We start from the raw sequence: 20,191 nt of genomic DNA, 5'->3' as shown, positions 1-20,191 counted from the left end.
TGATAGTGATATGAGCTTTCGTTTTGTCTGAATTCCTTGGGGTTGCTGTACTTATCAGATGACAATAACTCGCACCACAGTCTTATTTCGAGGGCCAAGTTAACAGAAATACAAGAAGGATGTTGAAGGCATCTCATGGTACACTCCAAGTCGTCGTGCACCGAGAATATTCCAACTCGAGGCACATTCAAATAACGGAACTCATCTATAGAAAACAGACCTCGTCTAACGTCTGTTACTCGGTGGTCCGCAGTGTTGTTTTCTGATGATCGGGACAATGGAGCATTTTCAGCGGATAGCTAAATACATCTGTTACAATTTTTTAATGAGGTACTCTTTTTATAATTTAGCAAATATTTTGTTCCGTTACTTATTCAATCACAACTCTTCCCAAAAACTGCTAGGGTAATGCATATTAAAGAAGTTAGTAAATACCACACCTTTTACTTAAATGCGAATTTGATCTTAGGGGCGTGTGCATAAATGTTATAATATCTTTTCAGTCTTTCCTGCAAACGTTTCCCTAAAAAGCGCTCTCTCTTTTACGCTGCACAATTAATATCATTTTTCTTTTAAAATTTGGAAAGTTAAACCACTAAACTACTACACTTTTATGTCAGACTCAGTAAACTATAAGACCGCGAGACAGCTCTAGTCTCAACTATGATAATCTGCAGAAAAGAAGTATTTCCTTCTGTTTTTCAGTCGATCGGAGGCAAACGTGAGGCAGCGCAAAGGACGGATAACACGCGAAGAAAGAGACGGAAAAAAAAACTAAATAACTAATTAATTAGATATGATTTAGTATATTTTTTCTTACTGAATGCTATATAAGTCACAACCATACACTGAGTGCCGCTCTCGCTGACAGCGGTCCTCTCGACTTTCCGTCGAAAGTAAAGGTTTCCTTTTTCTTTTTTTTCTTTTTTTTGCCCATGAAAAGGGGTCAGGGCATGTTTCAAAAATAGTTATGTCGCTACAAGCCAAAGTTTATTTTTGGTTAGACCACCCAGTTTTTAAGAAAGAATTCTAAAAATACAGGCGTAAATCGGGCCAAAAAAGCATATCAGTGCATAGTACTTACACCAACGAGGTCACAGTTTGCCTCAAAACCGCAGGTATCTCTCTAACTTTAAATTTCATCTACTAACATCTTTAAAACAACGCAAATCCGCGTGTTTGCTCAATTGCACTCGAGATATCACTTTGACCATCTAAACTTTGTTTGTTTATCTTCTATGCTGAAGATTTTAGGTTTCCATAACAACTGAATGGAAAATGAATCCCAAGTTGTCCTAAAACGTCGCATAAACATGACCCATGTGGTAACGCTTCCTTGACTTACAAAGTAAACAAAGGTGACTAGATGGCGACTCCTCGATAATTATCGTTGAATCAGGCCAGGAGCCACGCACAGTGTGGAGAAGATCAAAATTAAAAATCGATACCCTGGTCCTTACAGACATTCCGCGTAGCTTACAAGGACACACAAACAAGCAAAATTATTTACAAAACAACACGCATACACTCTGAAAGAATTCTTGCAGTTTCTTCTGATAATTTGCACGGAACGCAATGAACTGGCCCTCCTTTCTGCAAAATTGTTTCCATCATTAATTATTTTATGCTGTTATGGATCACAATATTCTTGAGTGACATACTAAACATTTAAAATAATATCCGGCTTGATATATAGTGTGATGTGTCATGCTAATTTGTTTCCCTCTTTTACTGGTAGAAAAAGTGAAACCAAACACCAGCTAATGCAACGAATTAGAATCGAAAGTTATAAAATTAATTGGAGAATTTTACATTTTACAAATAATTTCATCTCTCGAGATGTTTACCTGTGGTTTCATGGAAGGAAAATATTATGATGGCTGTGGGAGATGGTTGCAAATATTGTAATAGATTACAAGCCATTACAGACCATTGAGATTGTTGCGTAGACTATCCTAAAAGGTGTTTAGTGAGCGGCATGAGTCTCTTAGCCGAGACGAAACACTAAGTTTATATTCAAAACAGAAGGATATGGAAAGCTTATAGCTTGAGAAATTCTGTTGGTCAGCATGTCATGTGATCACGTCATGTGTAATAAACAAACCTAACTGTCTTTAATAAAACTCTCATTACCGTTACAAAGGATAACAGTCGAATTAACGCTTGTATGAAAGTCTATCCTGGTGCTGTTTACTCAGCTTAAAAGATGGTAGTCCAATTGAAAAAGGTGTTAATTAACCAACACTATAATGATTGGAAGATATTTCACCGCTCTGCTGTGTTTTTCTGACAGCTAATTATAATTCTAAATCAACATCTCACTATGTCATTTAACTAGACGAGCTGGAATTTGACAGTTCCGCTTTTCTCTTTCGTCTAGCGGTTGTGTCTTTGAGACAGCTAATTATAATTCTAAATTAACATCTCGCTATGTAAGTAAAATAGGACGAGCTTGAATTTGACAATTCGGTTTTTTCTTTCGTGGAACGGTTGTGTTTTTGAGACAGTTAATAATAATTCTAAATTAACACCTCACTAAGTAAGTGAAATAGGACGAGCTTGAATTTGACAGTTCGGATTTTCTCTTTCTAATGAACGGATATAAACTGTTGATTTTCTTAAGAGAATCTTCTTAAAGTACAATTTGACTGGCTAAGTCGAGAGCCGGAATCTCAGGAAAAAAAAAAAACAGTTGAAAGTGGCAATTTGTGGACAGTTTGTGTCGGCAAAGGAATAAGAGTACTGCATTTCTACATTTGTTCTCACGCCCAAACAAAAATAAACGGCTGGAAATGGGGCCCATCCTTTTAGAAGTTTTACCTTTAGTACTAATCTTTCGAAATGTTCACGCCATATTCTTAAACATTTTTTGCAAATCCGCTCTAATTTACCCTAATCTAAATCAAAAATTTCACTGGAAAATCTTCATAGCAGTGTGTGTTATAAGTCGCATTTCCACACACTTTCATGGGGCATCTGTTTTGAACCACTCTTTGTTTGCATTTTCTGCTGATTATTATTTTTCATTCTCATCCTTGTTTCAATTTGTTCAATCCTTTCTTAGTCGCGTAATTTCTTAAAATGAACTATAATATTTTACCATGATTCTCGTTTTCTTCATATAAAACAATTGGTTCATACGTCAGCGGTGCGTTCATCGAGATATGAAGTACTTGGGAAGTTCATCAATGAACAATTGGTTTATACGTCAGCGAGCGTTCATCGAGGCATGAAGCACGCGGGAAGTTTGGGGAGCACGAAAGATGCGTAAGAGTTGCTCGAGGCATAGCCGAGAGCAACTCTTGAACGCACAGCTGACGTATGAACCAATTGTTTTATAACATTTCAACCTGATGGAATTTTTTTTTCTCGAGGGATTTGTTTGCTGACGTCATGAGCGTGCACAATAGGAATATGAAGCACTCTCGCGCAATTGAATTTGATTAAACGTCTTCGTGTCTCTTGAGGTCATATTTTTGTTGTCTTAAATGGGAAAGATCGAATAATCATGAAGAAAACGAGAATCATGGTAAAATATTATAGTTCATTTTAAGAAATTACGCGACTAAGAAAGGATTGAACAAATTGAAACAAGGACGAGAATGAAAAATAATATTCAGCAGAAAATGCAAACAAAGAGTGATTCAAAACAGATGCCCCATGAAAGTGTGTGGAAATGCGACTTATAACACACACTGCTATGAAGATTTTCCAGTGAAATTTTTGTGCAATGATATAGCATGGGTATCATCGATCATAAATCTTCGTCATTACGTTTTGGGAAAAACGGCATATGAAAAAACGTTATGCGCCTTATTAGTTTTCATTTCTACTATAGTAGAAGGGCTCGCTTCATCTAGGGCGGAAGGGATCTAGGGGTAATAATGGAATAAGGAGAAAATCTAAGAAAGATGTGAAGGAAACAAAAGATACGATAAAACATTTACCTGGAGAACAGTTAGCTGCTGTGAAAAAAGAAGGCAAGAGAACGAAAATGAGATGGTGCTTGAAATCAGCAGACATGATGAATGGCTGAGGCACTTGGTGAAGTTTAGCTTTTCTTGCGCTTTAAGTTTCACATTTAAGTCGCTCTCAAATTGTATGTACTGTAGTAACTCGAATCTGTTTTTACTTTACAACGAAACGTTGCGCAATTGGGTCATACAGTAGACTTCCAGCTGCCAGCTGTCTAAGAGAATTTGGGGTTCATTGGTTCTTTATTAGGTTCTAGCCAATTGTTGCGGCCTTCTGAAGAGATAGTTTTTTCTTTTTCGTAACTTAATTATAAATTAAATGGACTAAAAGGAAAACAAAACAGAGCCTTGGTGATATGGGTTTCTAATGAAATTGCAGAGGCCTCCTCCTCCCTCGAAAAATTTGAAAATTCAAATACATTGTGATGCCTTTCCGTGAGGTTTGGAGCACTTCTCAAAGAATATATTTTGTCACAGAAAAAAAACGAAAAAGTCCTCTCAATGGGTGAGGGAGGAGTGGGGGAGCTTTGACGGCTGACGTTTAATTTTTTCCTATTTTGAAGGTTGACATTTCAATTTTCGGAGTCTTTGACGGCTGATGGTTACATTTTAGGGCCGACGGTAATCAGGAACGTATTTCTTCGTCAAGTTTACATTTAGGCTCATAGTAAGTTTTTCATCATTTGCCATAAAGTAATAACTATTTTGAGGACTCTTCAGTCTTCCTTTGATAGAATAGAGTTAGGCGTACTTACAAGACCTCCAACAATAATTTATGATTAATTTCGAAGTAAACTGTTGTTCAAAGCTATTTTTGTCAAATCGATTGTTTGCAAGCTGTAGGTGCCTTGTCTGAGCCGTCACTCATCCTGATTACACGGCCAAAAGTGCGAATCCGACTCCATTTACTTCTCTTTTCCACTTAATTCCTCACAAGCTAGCTCAAGAATTACTTCACTGCTGACTTAGTGATTCCATCTGATATTGATCATGACGGGTAGGTGAAATTATAGTATGGTGCGTAATGTCCTAACTTGGTGATGGTAGAAATAAGCGTTTTACTGCAGTCGACAAAAGTACTCTCAAACGCTTTTAGAACGCTTTGGCAAGGAGCGATGAGGTGAATTAAAAGATAAATTTTGCTGAGGCTTAAACTTGCCGTTTAGATATTTGCACAAAATGTTCAATTATAAGAAAATCTCTAAACTCATCATCTTCATTTTTTTTTATGAATTCGCTTTTCAATTTGCTTTCGCACTCATCAACTAGTATTGGTTCAAGTCCAACGTTGGTATGGAACCGCGATATACGCTATTTCCTTGAAGAAGTGCCCGGGCGCTTATTTAATTTTTATTTATTTATTAATATATTGGCATTATGAACAGGTGGTTTTTTTTTATTCCTATTAATTTCTTTGGAAAATTGGGACAGCTTTGGGGTCAATGTGAGTTTTAATCAGCGAGAAGCCAGCCATGAGAAACTTTCACCTTGCAAGCCCTTTATGATGAAATTTTTATTAATACTGCAACCTTATGAGTTTACATGAAAATTACTACTTCACGTCCTTGCAAGGAGATGGGGAGCATCATCATTGGCTGTGAAATCAAGTCTGATCTAAGTCCATCAGTTGCATCCTTTGCTTGGGGTTTTTAAAATCAAAACCAGAGTCTTTTGAGGATTTTCTACCTAAAAAAAATAAAATCCAAGAAGAAGGTTTTCACAGGGGCCTGTCAGACCAAAGAATAATAACCCAAAGAGGCAATGGACTCTAAATTGAACACATGCAAACTGCCTTCTATGCAGGGAAATGCTCACTTCTAAGCCTTGATAAGTTTTAAGCTACTGCATTTGATTGATTTAGAGGGTGTCTAGAATTTTATGGACCATTCTTAGGTGAAGTACAAAAAAAACCGATGCAATTCGGGTTGAATTGGGATGCTAGAAAATCCTACATTATCCTCTTCACCTCTTCTCTCTAAAGAGAGATTAAATGAGTAATTTCTCCTCACAGAAATAATAAATTCATTGATCAAAACGTAATGAGGGTTAAAAAAATTATCAACCCTATGATAAGGCGAACTTTCATTAACCACCGCCTTCTCAGAACTAACATTGAAAGAAATGTAAAGTAGATAGTAAGGAGAACTTACACTGCAATCCAGGGAGTATAAGGGGTATATGGGACCTACAGTAGTAGGTTCTTTGATCGTTTTGAAAATGCTATGCCTGCATGTGGGAAAAGGCTTTCTGCCAATTTTACTGTACCATGGTTATTAAACTTTTAAGAAATAATACTACAGGTGTGAGAGATATTATAAGTCAAAATAACTAAATGCAACACTTCTCTCCCTGCGAAAAGTTTGGGTTAATTTTTTTCCATGCGTATTTCCACGCTTGTATTCCTCGTGAGCATTTTACCAAATAAGTTTATTTCTAATTTTTGTTAGCTATAATTGATGATAGACATTTTTCAGCATGTTCTGTACTAAACTTTCTTTGGGATTTTTCCCTAGTTTCCAGGCTACTTCAATTTATACACATTGAGCAACTGACAAAAACAGTATTTAGGTCATTGTGACTGTTCTCACAATATATACCAACGTAAGTGCCTTATTTGAGCCGTTGTCACTCATCCTGATTACACGCCGAAGACTGTGCGCGACTCCGACTCCATTTACCTCCCTTTTTAATTTCTATCTGATATTCGTTATGGCGGGTAGATGAAATTATTGTATGGTACGTAATTTCCTAACTTGATAATGGTACAAATCCGCATTTTACTGCAGTCGACGAAAGTACTTTCAAGCATTTGTTGAACGCTTTGACAAGGAACGGTGTGGAAAATTAAAAAATAAAATTTTGCTGGGGCTTAAATTTGCCGCTCAGATATTTGAACAAAGTGTTTAATTCTAAGGAAATCTCTTAACTCGTCATCTTAATTTTTTCAGGAATTCAATTTTCAATTCGCTTTCGTACTCATCAACCTGTATTGGTTCTAGTGAAATGTTAGTATAGAGTTGCAGTATACAGTATTTCCCCGCATAAGCGCTTAGGCGCTTATCCAAAATGTTTTATATATTAATATATTGCCAATATAAACAGGTGATTTTTTGTATCCCGACTAATTTGTTTGAGAAAGTGAGGGTCAATGTGCTGTGTGTTTTTTTTCAGCGAGAGGCCAGCCATCAGAAACTTCAAGTTTCTTGGTCCTTTTTGGTGAATTTTTTATTGATACTCCAACCTGACAAGGTTACTCGAAAATTTCCACGTAAAAGATATGAAAACCAACAATAAGGTTATCACAGGGGCCTGTCAGACTAAAGAATGATAACCCAAAGACGGAAGCAATGGAATCTCAAATTGAACGCATGCAAACTGTCGGATATGCAAGAAAATGCTCACTACCAATTCTTGATTGGTTTTAGGCTACTGTATTTGATTGGTTGAGAGCGTGTTTAGAGTTTTATAGACTATTTTTTTAGGCGAAGTAAAGTAAAACCGATTCAATTCTGGTTTAATTTGGGTGCTAGAAATCCTACATTATCCTCCTAACCTTTGCTCTCTTAGGAAATATCAAACGAGAGATTTCTCCTAGCGGAAACAATAAATACATAAACCAAAAGGTAATGAGAGTAAAGAAAGTTATCAAACTTATGATGAAGCGATCTGTGATTTAGTACAACCTTCTCAGAGGTAACTTTGAAATAAATGTATAGCAGATGGTAGGGAGAACTTATTTTTTTTACCGCGATCCAGAGAGTAAAGGGTATATGGGAACTACAGAAATAGGTTCTTAGATCGCTTTCAGAATGCTATGCCTGAATGTGGGAAAAGGCCTTCTTCCAATTTTACTGTATCATAGTTTTCATACTTTTAAGAAATACTACAAGTGTGTAAGATATTATGAGTCAAAATAACAAATTCCGACATTCTCTCCTTGTGAAAAGTTTGGGTTAAACTGTTACCATTCATTTTTCCATGCTTGTATTTCTTGTAAGTAATCTATTAATAGGTTTTCTTCTAATTTTTTTTTAGCTAAAATTGATGATAAACATTTTTCAAGCTGTTCAGTGCTAAACGTTCTTTGGGTTTTTTCCCTAGTTTCCAGGTGATTTCAATTTGAACTCATCAAGCAACTGACAAAAAATGTATTTAGGACCATTGTGACTGCTCTCACAAGATAAACCGGCTGAGAAATAAAAATCATGTGAAAAGTAATATCAGTTCATAAGTCAAAGGGCTGTTCCCGCCGGAGCTTATCCAGCTTTTATTATTGTAGAGCAACTAAGGGCCTTGTATAAAACGTATACAACAGGACAACTTCGAATAAAGACTGTATTCCAGAATAACAATATACAAGAGAGCTTTAACGCATTCCTTTTCATTTTTCTTTTTTAGAGTTTTTATCAAGAGTTCAAAGTTCAATTCGTGGGGGGTAAGAAACATACAAAAATCCACGTGACACTCTCGGTCCAGTTTTCAACACACTCCCCCGCGTTGATTGATATCATCAATCAAAGTTCAAAGCTCAAAAGTCATTTAATCTTACGAATACAAATCATAACATGACAGAGTCAACTTAATAAATCTATCTTAATCAGAATTCACGACAATAACTGGGACATCCTCGTCCCTCACTACTCTAACAGGAACATTTGCCGCTTGGGGCACAGGATTGGCAGTGTCCAACTTCACTTCCAAAGGATAGAGCCTCTGCAATGGGCGTCTCCATTCTGCAGTTGGTGAATTACCAGACTTAACTCTTACTACTGCACTTCGAACTCGACCATCTCGTCCTGGAAGTAATCGTTCGATCTTTCCAAGGCGCCACAGCTGTCTCGGGATCTTATTGTCATGTAGACACACAATATCTCCCACTTGCACTTTACGGAGAGAGTTTGCTCTCTTAGAATAGCGATGGTATTCTCTAAGTTGTGTGAGATATTCTGACCGCCATCGGTTCCAGAAGTGATCCAGAATTCGCTGTAAGAATTTTGCTCTTCTTGTTAGTGTTTCCTCGGTTTGGCCATCTTCATCCGACGAGCTCTTTGATGGTACTGACAAAATTCTGCGGCCCACAATCAGGTGTGAAGGTGTTAATGGTTCCTCCATTTCATCGAAGACATATGTCAAGGGTCGTGAGTTCAAGGCCGCTTCGATTTCCACAAGGACAGTAGATAGCTCATCATAGTTTAACCGAGCATTCCGTATACACTTCTTCAAACTCAACTTGACCGATTTTACCAGCCGTTCAAAAAATCCACCCCACCAAGGGGCTGCTTCAACGTTGAACTTCCACTGTGTGCCATCACGCTGACACTGGGCCTGCACTCTTGAATCCTTAAAAGTTTTCCCATTGTCACTGACAATCAAGACTGGAATTCCTCTTCTTCCTTTAAAGCGAGCAAGGGCTCTGATAAAACTCTCTGCACTTAGACTTGGAACAAGTTCAATATGAACAGCTCGGGTTGCGGCGCACGTGAACAAAGCTATGTAGACCTTATTCATATCTCCCTTCTTTGCAAATACATCCTTGACATATATGGGCCCTGCGAAGTCCACTCCAACACGTGTAAATGCAAACTCATCACTCAACCGAAATTCAGGAAGAGGAGGGGGAGGAGGAACTGCATAGCTTCTCCCCTGTAACTTCTTACAAACAGAACAGTTTCCGATCGCAGTTTTCACAGTTTGCCTCCCTTTCGTCACCCAGAATCTTGATCTTATATTAGTTCTGTGAGTGTATCCCTCACACCATTGTGAAGAACCTTGAAGTGACAGTCATTGATAACCAGGTAGGTGAATCGTGAACATCTTGAAAGGAATATCGGAAAACGAGCATTATATGGAATCGGGGCATTTTTAAGACGACCACCACACCTCAAGATTCCCTTGTCATCCGTAAACAGTGATAACGAGACCTTGACCTGGTCAAAGTTCTTGTCATTGTAGACGGATCTCTGCACCTCCTTGATCCAAAGTTCTCTTGCTTGATCCTTCTCTTCTTGCGTTACTTCTCCATCAATCAATTCCTTCTTCGTTTTACTTTGCTTGAGATTAGAGACAAATCGCAAAACATATGCGGTGACTCGCATCAGTTTTTGAAGACTACTGAACTTTCCAAGGGAATGATGCAATCAAGATTTAGCCGATTTTCTGAAGTCGCCTCTCCAGAGGCAATGTTCACAAGAACTGAACTGTCATGCTGCTTCTTGCTGTTGTTACTGCTTCCCTTCTTCAGTTCTAGGCGAGGATCTGAATCATTACTTGTGTCTTCAACAGAGTTCATTTTAAGACTTGGCCACTGCTCCTTCTCACCCCTAATAAACTCAGGGCTACTCCACCACAACTGATTGGTGATCAATTTCGAGGTCATTGACTTGCACACTGCAAAATTATCTGGAAGCAGCTCATGGTCTTCCTTGAAGGGTAGCTGTACTTGATATCTTCCCTCCGTAAATTCAACTTTGCTAACAAATTTTCATACAGAGACAAACTGTCATTTCGAATCCCAAGTGATTCATAGTCCCAGAATTTTCCAAGTTCAAAGGCAATTTCATCCCGATTGACAACACTCGCTTCCACTTTCAGAACATGTGTTGCAGTAAGATTCACTGTGTTACCATTGTCATTGTGAGACATAATCATGATGGGGCCAGAGAGGACATATCCTAGTTTGGTGGCAAGAGCAACAGGTTCCCACGGTGCACCTCTCACTATGGTTCCTTCGACCAATGACCAATAATGATCAGCACCAATGAGAATACTGATAGGCAGATCTCCTCTTCCACACCTGTCAGCTAAAGAGAGGCCGTGCAGATGTTCACAGCTAGACTGCGCGAGCTCTGTGGGTTGTTGGGTCAGGGGGCCACATATGACTGGTACCACATAGGCTTGTATGTAGACAATTGCATCACACATGGTTTTGATACCCACTTGAACAATTTCGCATGTTCGTAGTCTGGCATCAGACTCACCAAAAGTTTTAATCAGAAGTGACTCTCTACCAATCACTGGTAACTTCAATCTGTCTTTAAGGTTCTTAGTTATGTAAGATCTCTGACTGCATGAGTCAAATACTAGGCGAACACTTAGGGAAGAAGTGTCATTATCTGGATGCACAACTTCAGCGGTTGCCGTCTGCAACAACACAGACCCTCTAGACTGATCCACATACATACTGGTAGATACACTGGCCACATTATCTTGATCTTGCCCACCCAGGGTTGATTGAGAATCACCACAAATTGCTACATGGTGAGCTCCTTGACATTTAAGACATTTCATATGAGCTTGACAGTTACGTGCCAAATGTCCTTGCTTGAGACAAAGGAAACAGTTGCCTTTCTTTTGAAGAACTTCCTTTCTAGATTCAGTACTTGTGACAACATTACACTTAGAACTCTGATGGTTTTGATTGCAAAATGAACACCAAACACGAGAAGACTGCTTATCCTTAGAACTGTCAGTGTACAAAGCTGATGTAGAAAGTGGTAACTCACCTCTCTGATTTGAGGATCTGAACTCTTTGTTGTTGACAAGACATTGTTCTCTCAGTTGCAGTTCCTTGTGAAATTCAACCAAAATATCTTTCAGATTCCATGTCTCCGATTCCAGATTGCGAGTGATAGCGATTCGAAATTCCTCCGGTAATTTCTGCATAACTATTGGTGTTAAGAAACAACCATACATTTCGGAAGAGATTTCCATACCTTCTAATCCACGAACATGAGATTCCACTGTGTCGTACAAGCTTCGGAGTTTCTTAACTTCGCCAGTCGATTCCACCTTGGGGAGTTTGGTGAGCACTTCGATGTGGCTAGAGATCACCATCTGCCGATTTCCGAATCTTTGTTTCAGTAGATTAACCGCCTTTTCGTAGTTAGCACTCGTCAGGGCTAGACCAGCGACCGAACTTTGTGCAGTGCCAGTGAGAAGTGACTTCAGATAGTTGAATTTATCCACGGAAGACAGATTTGGGTTCTTGTGAACCGCAGACTCGAAAGATTCCCAGAAAGGATACCAATGCATGGGATTTCCGTGGAATTTCTTCAGCTCAAGCTTGGGCAACCTTGTATGAGTGAAAGCTTTCGAAACGTGACCTTGAGAAGTTCCCGCGCTTTCGGGAGAAACAGGTTGCACCACGGAAGGGGATTTCTGGCTCTTTCCCTTACTTTCTTGAGTTTCCAAAACAGATTCTAACTCTACAATACACTCCTGAATGGAGCTCATTAGCTTACAGCTCTCACAGACTTCGGTATCAACAACTTCAACGTCATCCACCAGATCCACAATTTCGCGGTCGAGCGATTGAAGCTCCGAATACTTCGTTTCAAGAGCGGTTCGAAGAAATTTCAGCCTTTTCACTTCGACGAGATTACCTTCAGCGATTAACCCTTTAGCATCTTCGATAGTTTTCTCGACAAACTTTCGATGACCGTCGCGAAATTTCCTCAGATTCTTCAATTTCTTCTTCCCCGACTGCGACATGTCACCCACGTGCTTCCAGCTCGCATTCACAACAATTTAATTCAAGACGTTCTTCAGAGCGCTAGAATCCCGGTTTTCGAGTCCCGGGTCTCGGCACCAAATGTATAAAACGTATACAACAGGACAACTTCGAATAAAGACTGTATTCCAGATTAACAATATACAAGACAGCTTTCACGCATTCCTTTTCATTTTTCTTTTTTAGAGTTTTTATCAAGAGTTCAAAGTTCAATTCGTGGGGGGTAAGAAACATACAAAAATCCACGTGACACTCTCGGTCCAGTTTTCAACAGGCCTGCTATTTACACGAGGGCCCTTAGAGTTTTCGCATACTCTGCCTCAAACCCACAATTGGGTGGGATAACCTTTTCCGCCCTAACGTCAGGATGCATATTCTCTACACTGCTCTCCAATTTTTCTAAGGAGCCGAGGAGGAGAATTAGTTTAACAACCCAGAGCTTTAGTCGGTGATCAGTTCCTTGATTTGGGTGACCTTAATGTTTGATCCGGCGGTGATATTGTAAGAGAAATTAGATGCTTGTCACTTTTAGGGGTCAAAGGTTTAATAGGTGTTTGTTTATCCACTTTTTAATTGTTTAATTCTTGTAGAGGACAATGGATTCTGAGAATAGGAAAGGAAAGGCTTTGAGCTTTTCAGTTGATGGGAGGGATGTCAAAAACCAAAACAAATGAAACTACAACAGCCTATTGGAATATAAGAACACATCGCATGGAGCTAATTGAGATTTTAAAGCTACCATAAGCAAACTGCCTGGAGGCTGAAATAGATGAGACATGTCATTGGTTGAGAGAGCAGAGCAGGTTTTTTAGCTGGAGAAAAATCAGGGCAGAAGAAAAGTCACTCGTCTATGTCAAAAGTGGAATATGTGTGCTGACCTCGTACCGAGGCTGGGCGTCGAAAAAAGTTATCAGCAAAACAAAATAATATGAGAATTTGCAGAGACTTTTTCTTTCGTTTTAGTGATTGCGAAGCACCATTTATTAGTCAGACAGGAGCAGTATCATAAATTCTGTTTGAAATGTTTATGTCTCCGGGAGAAAACTAAAGTGAAAAAAGTGAAAAGCGATAAAAAGAGAATTGTATGTGGCTTTCATTTCGAAGAATATCATTTTAAGACAGAGTCTGACCGTGAGGGATGACCAGCAACGGGAAATAAGGCTCTGAGAATCAGTAGGAGATTTGCAACGAAAGGGTAAATAAAGTGGGAGAGAGGAGAGAGCGTAGAAAAGAGGGCAGCTGTGTAAAACGGGCGATTTGGTGGAGAGACAAGATTAGTTACGGAAGATTGTTACATCTAAGCAGCAAGTCCAAGGGAGTTATCAGATAAGTGCCCCGCCCGAACTTAGTTAAGCTGAGAAGTCCAGAACTGTGCATCTACATCTCACTGAAGGCAACGAAAGATAAAGCTGCAATAAACTAGTCTATTTTATTAAAGAATCGTCTCAATTTCGTTTAGGCCAGAAAGCATAGCTGCTCCTTTCCATTTCGATCCTTTAAGGATTATAGTGATACACATAACAATCCAAAGGCAGTGGGAGAGATTTTGACCCGTCCACCTCTTCCTCCTTCTAAAATGTGAGGATAATAATAGAAAACATTATTGGCCAATGATAATTTCTACGACATAGTAAGCGAGTTGGACACCTATGTTATTAGAATATTTGAATGCTGTTTGATATGCCGTTTTACATGAAAGAATGTTCAACTTGGTATCTCAAATTTATCTTCATAGACTTAGTAGAAAGAATAGCTCGAGATTGATCCAGGGTAAAACGACAGTTATGGGGAGCATAAGTCCCTATCCGAGGGGTTGCGCATGAAACAAGGAAAATCTGTGTAATGAACATGAGACTTATTATAAGTTTTTTTTTTGCGAAAACTGAGTCATATTTATTGTACCAAGATGTATCCCATGGCCTTGATGTTTTTGTATCCATTATCTGGAGAAACACCGGCCACGTTACCGCACGTGTTTGAATTGTCAGGGCTCCCTCTTGTGCCAAATCCGATCCTTGAGTCGCACGAGTCACACTCATTCCCGCCGTTGCTAACAATGCCAATTCTGGCTTTAGAAAATTTTCTCAAACAAACGACATTGAACCCTTCTTTGTTGCAGTTTTCCTGTAATGAGCCTTGGGAACCAATCAACTCTTTCCACTTGTCACGACCCAGTGGGGTGGCGCGGTATTGGCCATCAGCAATCAGTGAGTACAGAGAGTCAGCTTGCTTATGGATGACGATGAACCTGAGCTGTTGGTCGATCTTCATACCGAGACAGATCTTGGAGAAGGATGTGTTCCAGTAGGTGGGTAGCTTTGATTCTTGTCCATCGAACCCAGTTTCTCCTCCGGGAATATTGTATCCTTCGTAATTTGTCCAGTAATGCTTATTATAATGAAAGGTGGTCTGAAATATAGGAGCAATTAATTTTTTAAATTTACTCCGAATTGATGGATATTTCCTGTCGAAGTTCTGTCGTGTATCTGTATTTATTGATCTATTACTCATTTCTTTTACCGTTAAATTTACCTTGGTGATTACGCCATCGTGTCGTGAAGACTAAGGTTATTTTTTTCCGACACGGACTCGGCGCCGTAGATCAGTGCATGACCTATCTATCTACTTACAGGTAGTTTTTCTGTGTGTTCATTTGCACGCCAGTCAAGAGTCATTGAAATGGTAACCATTTGTGAGGTGAATGAAGATTGATAGAAGTCGTTATTCTATAAAGAAATTCTGATCTCTTTTATATGTAACAAAAACAAATTAGAGTTTGATTGTGTCACGATAATAGTAACCTGATCCCCCTCGCTCCACATAAGACTCTGTAATATTCCTGTGATCCATGATCTTTCCTCATTGGCAATCATTGATTGACACTAGGTGTTCTATAGTCCTCCAAGAATCCTCCTCTACCTATCCCCTCCCCTCGCTGTATAGGGGATGAGCAATGACAGCTCTTTAAATCAGTGTGATATCTACATATCCATTAACTAGTGTGGAACTTTAACTAAGATGAGATGTGTTCTTTGTTGCGAACAGCTTTTAACCGAATTATGACTTTAATGGTGTGCATTTCTTATCTAGCCGTTACATGATATTAGCGACAAATATGTTAGCATAAATTTCTAAAGTCTTTTTCATCCTTTCTCAACAGTCACTAGACACAATAAGTCTTGAACGAGTCTGTTCTTCATATATTACCTTCTCGATGAAAAACAAAAGACATACATAAGTTACATGCACGTTTTTAACTTGCAACGTTTTGAAAGAGAGCGGGTTTATACACGAGATAATTACATGCACGTTTTTAACTTGCAACGTTTTGAAAGAGAGCGGGTTTATACACGAGATAATTATTTAATAAACGTATGCACCTTTCTGCCGTCAATCTTCATGACTGGTGTCCATCCTCCATCGCCACACCCAAAATTTCCCATGTGACAGAAAACGGACAATGATTGGGAGTCAACAAGAAGGGTAACCACACCACTCACATTGGATCTTTTGAATCAAAAGGAAAAAAACAAATACAACTAATATTGAAGACAACGATGGTGAAATAAAACTTGAGCTTATAAAAGTCATAGCTACAATGGTGGGAATGATAATGACAATGGGAAAGTTACTGAGCGACAATAATAATGATTCGACAAATAAGCAAACGAAAAGTTGATCCATCAGACGTCAATATCTGTGGAATATAAACAACAGCCTTTATGACAACAATGCTTGGTTATTTGTCCTGGAATCAACTAGATGTCCCAGGGCAAATGTAATTTTTCTCTTCTTCTGTGAGGACAGTAATGCACCCCTTTTAAATGAACCAAGGTTTAAAGGAAGACTTTCTGTGTATATGGAATGTGGTTCGAGAATTGGGCTGTATTCGGTGACGTGATGGGCTTAAACTAATTGAGGGCAAGCGGAATATTTGACGTACTATGGAATTAATATCGAAAATTAATTCTACTTACACGTCATGAATTTCTTTACACGAGGAAACTCCTGGAACGAATTTAAAAAAAGGCTTTGATTAGAAGAAATTGTAAATTTGTTTTAGCTTCATCTTAATCCATCATTGGGAAACTATATTGACTGCAGTCTGACTGATTGACAAAATAATTTTATCAGCTACAAAGCTCTGCTTTGTAGCTGAAAAGAGTTCTCACTTTCATTTACTTTGTTTGGCAGCATGCATGTTTTCTTCAAATACATCATTGATAAGAAACAGCGTCAGAGGAGGATCCATTGTTGTTATCTTAATAAAACAATAAATGTTTTTATCCAGTTTTTAAACTTTCTACTTTATTTGAAGGCTTACCAAGTTTATTACCAGTTGTGTCTGAAAGATAATTAATTATTTCGAAAAACATTAAAGACTCATGATTGGGCATTTAGTTCAAGTTTCCACACTAATAATATTAAGCTGCAACAGATGCCAGCTCGTATTTTGTGATTTTACTCGAAGAGAACATTCAAGCGATTAAGAATCATCGACGGATGTGTTTCGAAGGCACTTACCAACTGAAAAAAAAGGAGATGAAGAAAACTTTTAAGCTAATAAGCAATTTGTGGATAAGGTTGAGTATGATATTTTGAATTAGCAAAAGCGAGATCTGAGTTGTCTTCTGAAGCCAAAGGACGAGGGAGATCACGCGGACACATACAAAAGGTTTAATATATCGTGATTTCATGCGAAAACCGAATTCAATAATTTTCCTATTACGTAGATTTTTCAAAATCTGAGCTTGCGAACGTTTTAAAACATTACACCGAACAGGGATTTAGAAACTAAGTAAATTTTGAACTCGAAATGATAGCTGCAATATAAGTTACGGATATTGGGTTATTGTGTCAAGTGCACACGCTATAAAATATTTATTGGTCACTATCAACCCATCAGATATTTTATAATAAGTCTAATGTACAATAACAGTGGTTATCCTATACCTTTGGTAGCCTTAAATAGTATAATAATGGTGACAAGATTCCTAAATTTGCTCTGCAATGTTTGCTTTGTAGTACCTGTTTATCTTCAAATAGTTTATAAAGGTCTCAATACCTAGTAGAAGGGCAGTGCTACCGTTAATGTAGCAAAATTCTTACTTATACTTTTCACTGGCTGATTTTCCTCTATATTTCGACCCCAACGTTTACCTTTACATTCTCGTCCATTTCCAGTAAGTCCATGTTTACATGTACAATTGTATGCCCCTTTGGTGTTATAGCAAAATGCATGAGGACTGCAGGTGTATAACATTTCAATATATCTTTCCTCGCGTCCAGTTTCACTATACATTTTCTTGCTGAAAAGATCAAGATGTAAGTTCCCATCCCTTTGTGGATAATTTGCAAATGTAAGCTTTATCTTTTAATTGCATAATCGCTAATAAATCCAACGCTCACCTTTACATTCTCGTCCATTTCCCGTGAATCCATTTTTGCATGTGCAATTGTATGAACCTTTGGTATTGTTGCAAAACGCATCAGAGCTGCATTTGTGTATCCCACGAACACATTCGTTGATGTCTGAACAAAAAAAATTAACAAATAAATGAAAACAAAATAATCGCACCAAAAAAAAAACAAAAAAAAAAGCATAGAAGCACCAACAACTGTGAAAACCACAATAAATGTGTAGGCCTCCTTCACATACTGTTCCTGGTATGGTAAACGTAGTTTTAGTTTTCTCATGATTACTACACAATTTTTTCAAAATGAATCGATCAACAGGCGCCTTGAAGGTCATAAGCAGTACTGATGAGCTGCGAAACATTCATATCTTCCATTTATTTCAATGCGGAAAGTTCTGCAGGTGGCTTATTACCTTATTGCTTGTGGTTAATGCACTTTATCACTGTTTCTTTCCACTTTCAGTGCAGCTCAGAAGATACGAGAAGACGAGTGAGGAGAAGGGAGATGACCAGAAGAAATGACAAAAAACGAAAATTTCGTTATTGAGTTGTATTGGTGAAGAAACCGTGACAAAGGCCTGCTGTCCTTCGGTTTTTACTGACTAGTAAGAACGGTTTAAGCTACATGGGGAAAGGAAAAGCTCTTTTATTCTATGAGACCCATTTAACAAGCAGCGCGCTAAAGGTTTTCCTCGTTGTTGTTAACCTGAAGGTCTCAAGATATCAACATAAAAGTTGTGTTTACCTCTTTGGCAAATCGGACCCTCAAATCCAGCGGTACAAAGACACCGATAGCCTTTCTTAGTAAATCCGCTTTGACAAGTGGCATTGTTTTTACAAGGATTTTGGACACAATTGCTCTGACAGAAGAAACAAACCGTTGTCATTGTCATTATCATTATCATCATTATAATCATTTTCATCCTCTACTAGACCACTACGGTTATCAATATCGTTATCGTTATCCTTGTTATCATAGTTGTCCTTCTATTTCTATATTTTTCCAATAACTTTAAATGCTTTGTCTTTGAGGAGATTTTGGTGAAGAGCACAGAGGAAATATTACCGCTAATGTCTTGAAAGAGTAAAAACAACTCAAGTTCGCAATTAAAGGTGAACACGAGACTCAGAGTTTTAAAAAGAAAAACAAAATAAACCAATCTGACTCTTAAATTGAAAGTTACATTTACCTCAGCTGCGTGATAAGAATACATCTCTTGGTCTATCAACTTTTCTTTGTGTCCTTCATGAGTAGCATTGTTCAGTTCACATTGATGGTTTCCATTTCCATCTCCCCATGTATAAAGATTAATACTGACACAGTCGGGCTCCATATAACACAAGTTTTCGCAGAACCCGGAAACTGTAATTTCCACGGTGCGAATTGTGTGGTTTATGAGGCGTTTCCCGTCAAATGCTTTCTCAGGCCCAAACTCCAAATTGCGACACTGGTCTGCGATGCAGACTTCTTTGAAATGGAAATTATAATACATTATACGTAACGTTATTGCTTATTATGATATGTTAAGAATTACGGAAAACTTGGTAGGTGACATTTCATCATCAATTGTGTTAGACTTTAATTTTTTTCTTCGTCTATTTTGTTACTATAAGAAAAGAGATATACAAACCCTCGACAATGTCTCAGGTGTTATTATGAGAGTATGTAAACACGGCAAAAATTCCCTATTATTAAATTGAAAATTGTTTCATTTCTGTTTCCCCTGTTTCAAGGGCTGTTTTAAAGGCTTCGGAAAGACGGCAATCTCTGAACAGTTTGGGTCAGTGGAGGACGACGACTAAAGGGGTTCAAATTCCTCGGCAGAAGTTTTGTCATCGATTTTGTAATCGTCTGTGTTTCGCTTTGTAGAATTCTTACTTAATTAATGCACTTACGTACACGGAAATGTCATACTTCAAAGTACTATCTGTGCCTTGATAACGGAATAACGGAATATTTTAACGACAATTCTTCAGTTAATATAGGTGGAAAAAGCTAATTTTCTGACTTAATGACGAATTTTTATAATTGAATAAAACGTTTCCTCCCCAAAAAAACGAATACTCGAACCAAAGGTAAACATGGATTGGATATAAGTCATACTGAAACTGACCTTGTGATCTGACAGCCCTTTGTATCATAAAGCAGAGCTCCAATAAGAGAAGGGAGACAAAAACAGAATACATGATACAGAAACCTTTAGAAAAGTTCTAGTCCATTAAACATATGCTTAAGAAACGAATTCTTTACTTTATATAACTCATCATGACAGGGGAAGTTTGAAACAATG

The 20,191-nt window shown here is 38.2% G+C and overlaps 3 protein-coding genes across 3 annotated transcripts; all 3 read right to left on the bottom strand.

The window, feature by feature from the left end:
- Nucleotides 1-8,567: 8,567 nt before the first annotated feature.
- Nucleotides 8,568-10,263, bottom strand: LOC136282532 (uncharacterized). Its single transcript, XM_066170188.1, has 3 exons — nucleotides 10,141-10,263; nucleotides 9,855-10,024; nucleotides 8,568-9,708 (listed from the first exon to the last, which is right to left on the bottom strand). The coding sequence occupies exons 1-3, from the start codon at nucleotides 10,261-10,263 to the stop codon at nucleotides 8,568-8,570; spliced, it is 1,434 nt and encodes a 477-aa protein (XP_066026285.1).
- Nucleotides 10,264-10,346: 83 nt separating this feature from the next.
- Nucleotides 10,347-12,464, bottom strand: LOC136282531 (uncharacterized). The gene has a single exon (XM_066170187.1). The coding sequence runs from the start codon at nucleotides 12,462-12,464 to the stop codon at nucleotides 10,347-10,349; it is 2,118 nt and encodes a 705-aa protein (XP_066026284.1).
- Nucleotides 12,465-14,038: 1,574 nt separating this feature from the next.
- Nucleotides 14,039-20,129, bottom strand: LOC136282378 (uncharacterized). The gene is made up of 7 exons (XM_066169957.1): nucleotides 20,015-20,129; nucleotides 19,091-19,368; nucleotides 18,646-18,760; nucleotides 17,893-18,015; nucleotides 16,461-16,491; nucleotides 15,864-15,990; nucleotides 14,039-14,892 (listed from the first exon to the last, which is right to left on the bottom strand). The coding sequence occupies exons 1-7, from the start codon at nucleotides 20,085-20,087 to the stop codon at nucleotides 14,377-14,379; spliced, it is 1,263 nt and encodes a 420-aa protein (XP_066026054.1). The 5' UTR covers nucleotides 20,088-20,129; the 3' UTR covers nucleotides 14,039-14,376.
- Between the last annotated feature and the right edge of the window lie 62 nt (nucleotides 20,130-20,191).

This window comes from Pocillopora verrucosa, chromosome 7 (assembly GCF_036669915.1).
Source record: "Pocillopora verrucosa isolate sample1 chromosome 7, ASM3666991v2, whole genome shotgun sequence".
Lineage (NCBI taxonomy): Eukaryota > Metazoa > Cnidaria > Anthozoa > Scleractinia > Pocilloporidae > Pocillopora > Pocillopora verrucosa.
This window is presented reverse-complemented; position numbering and strand designations above follow the sequence as displayed.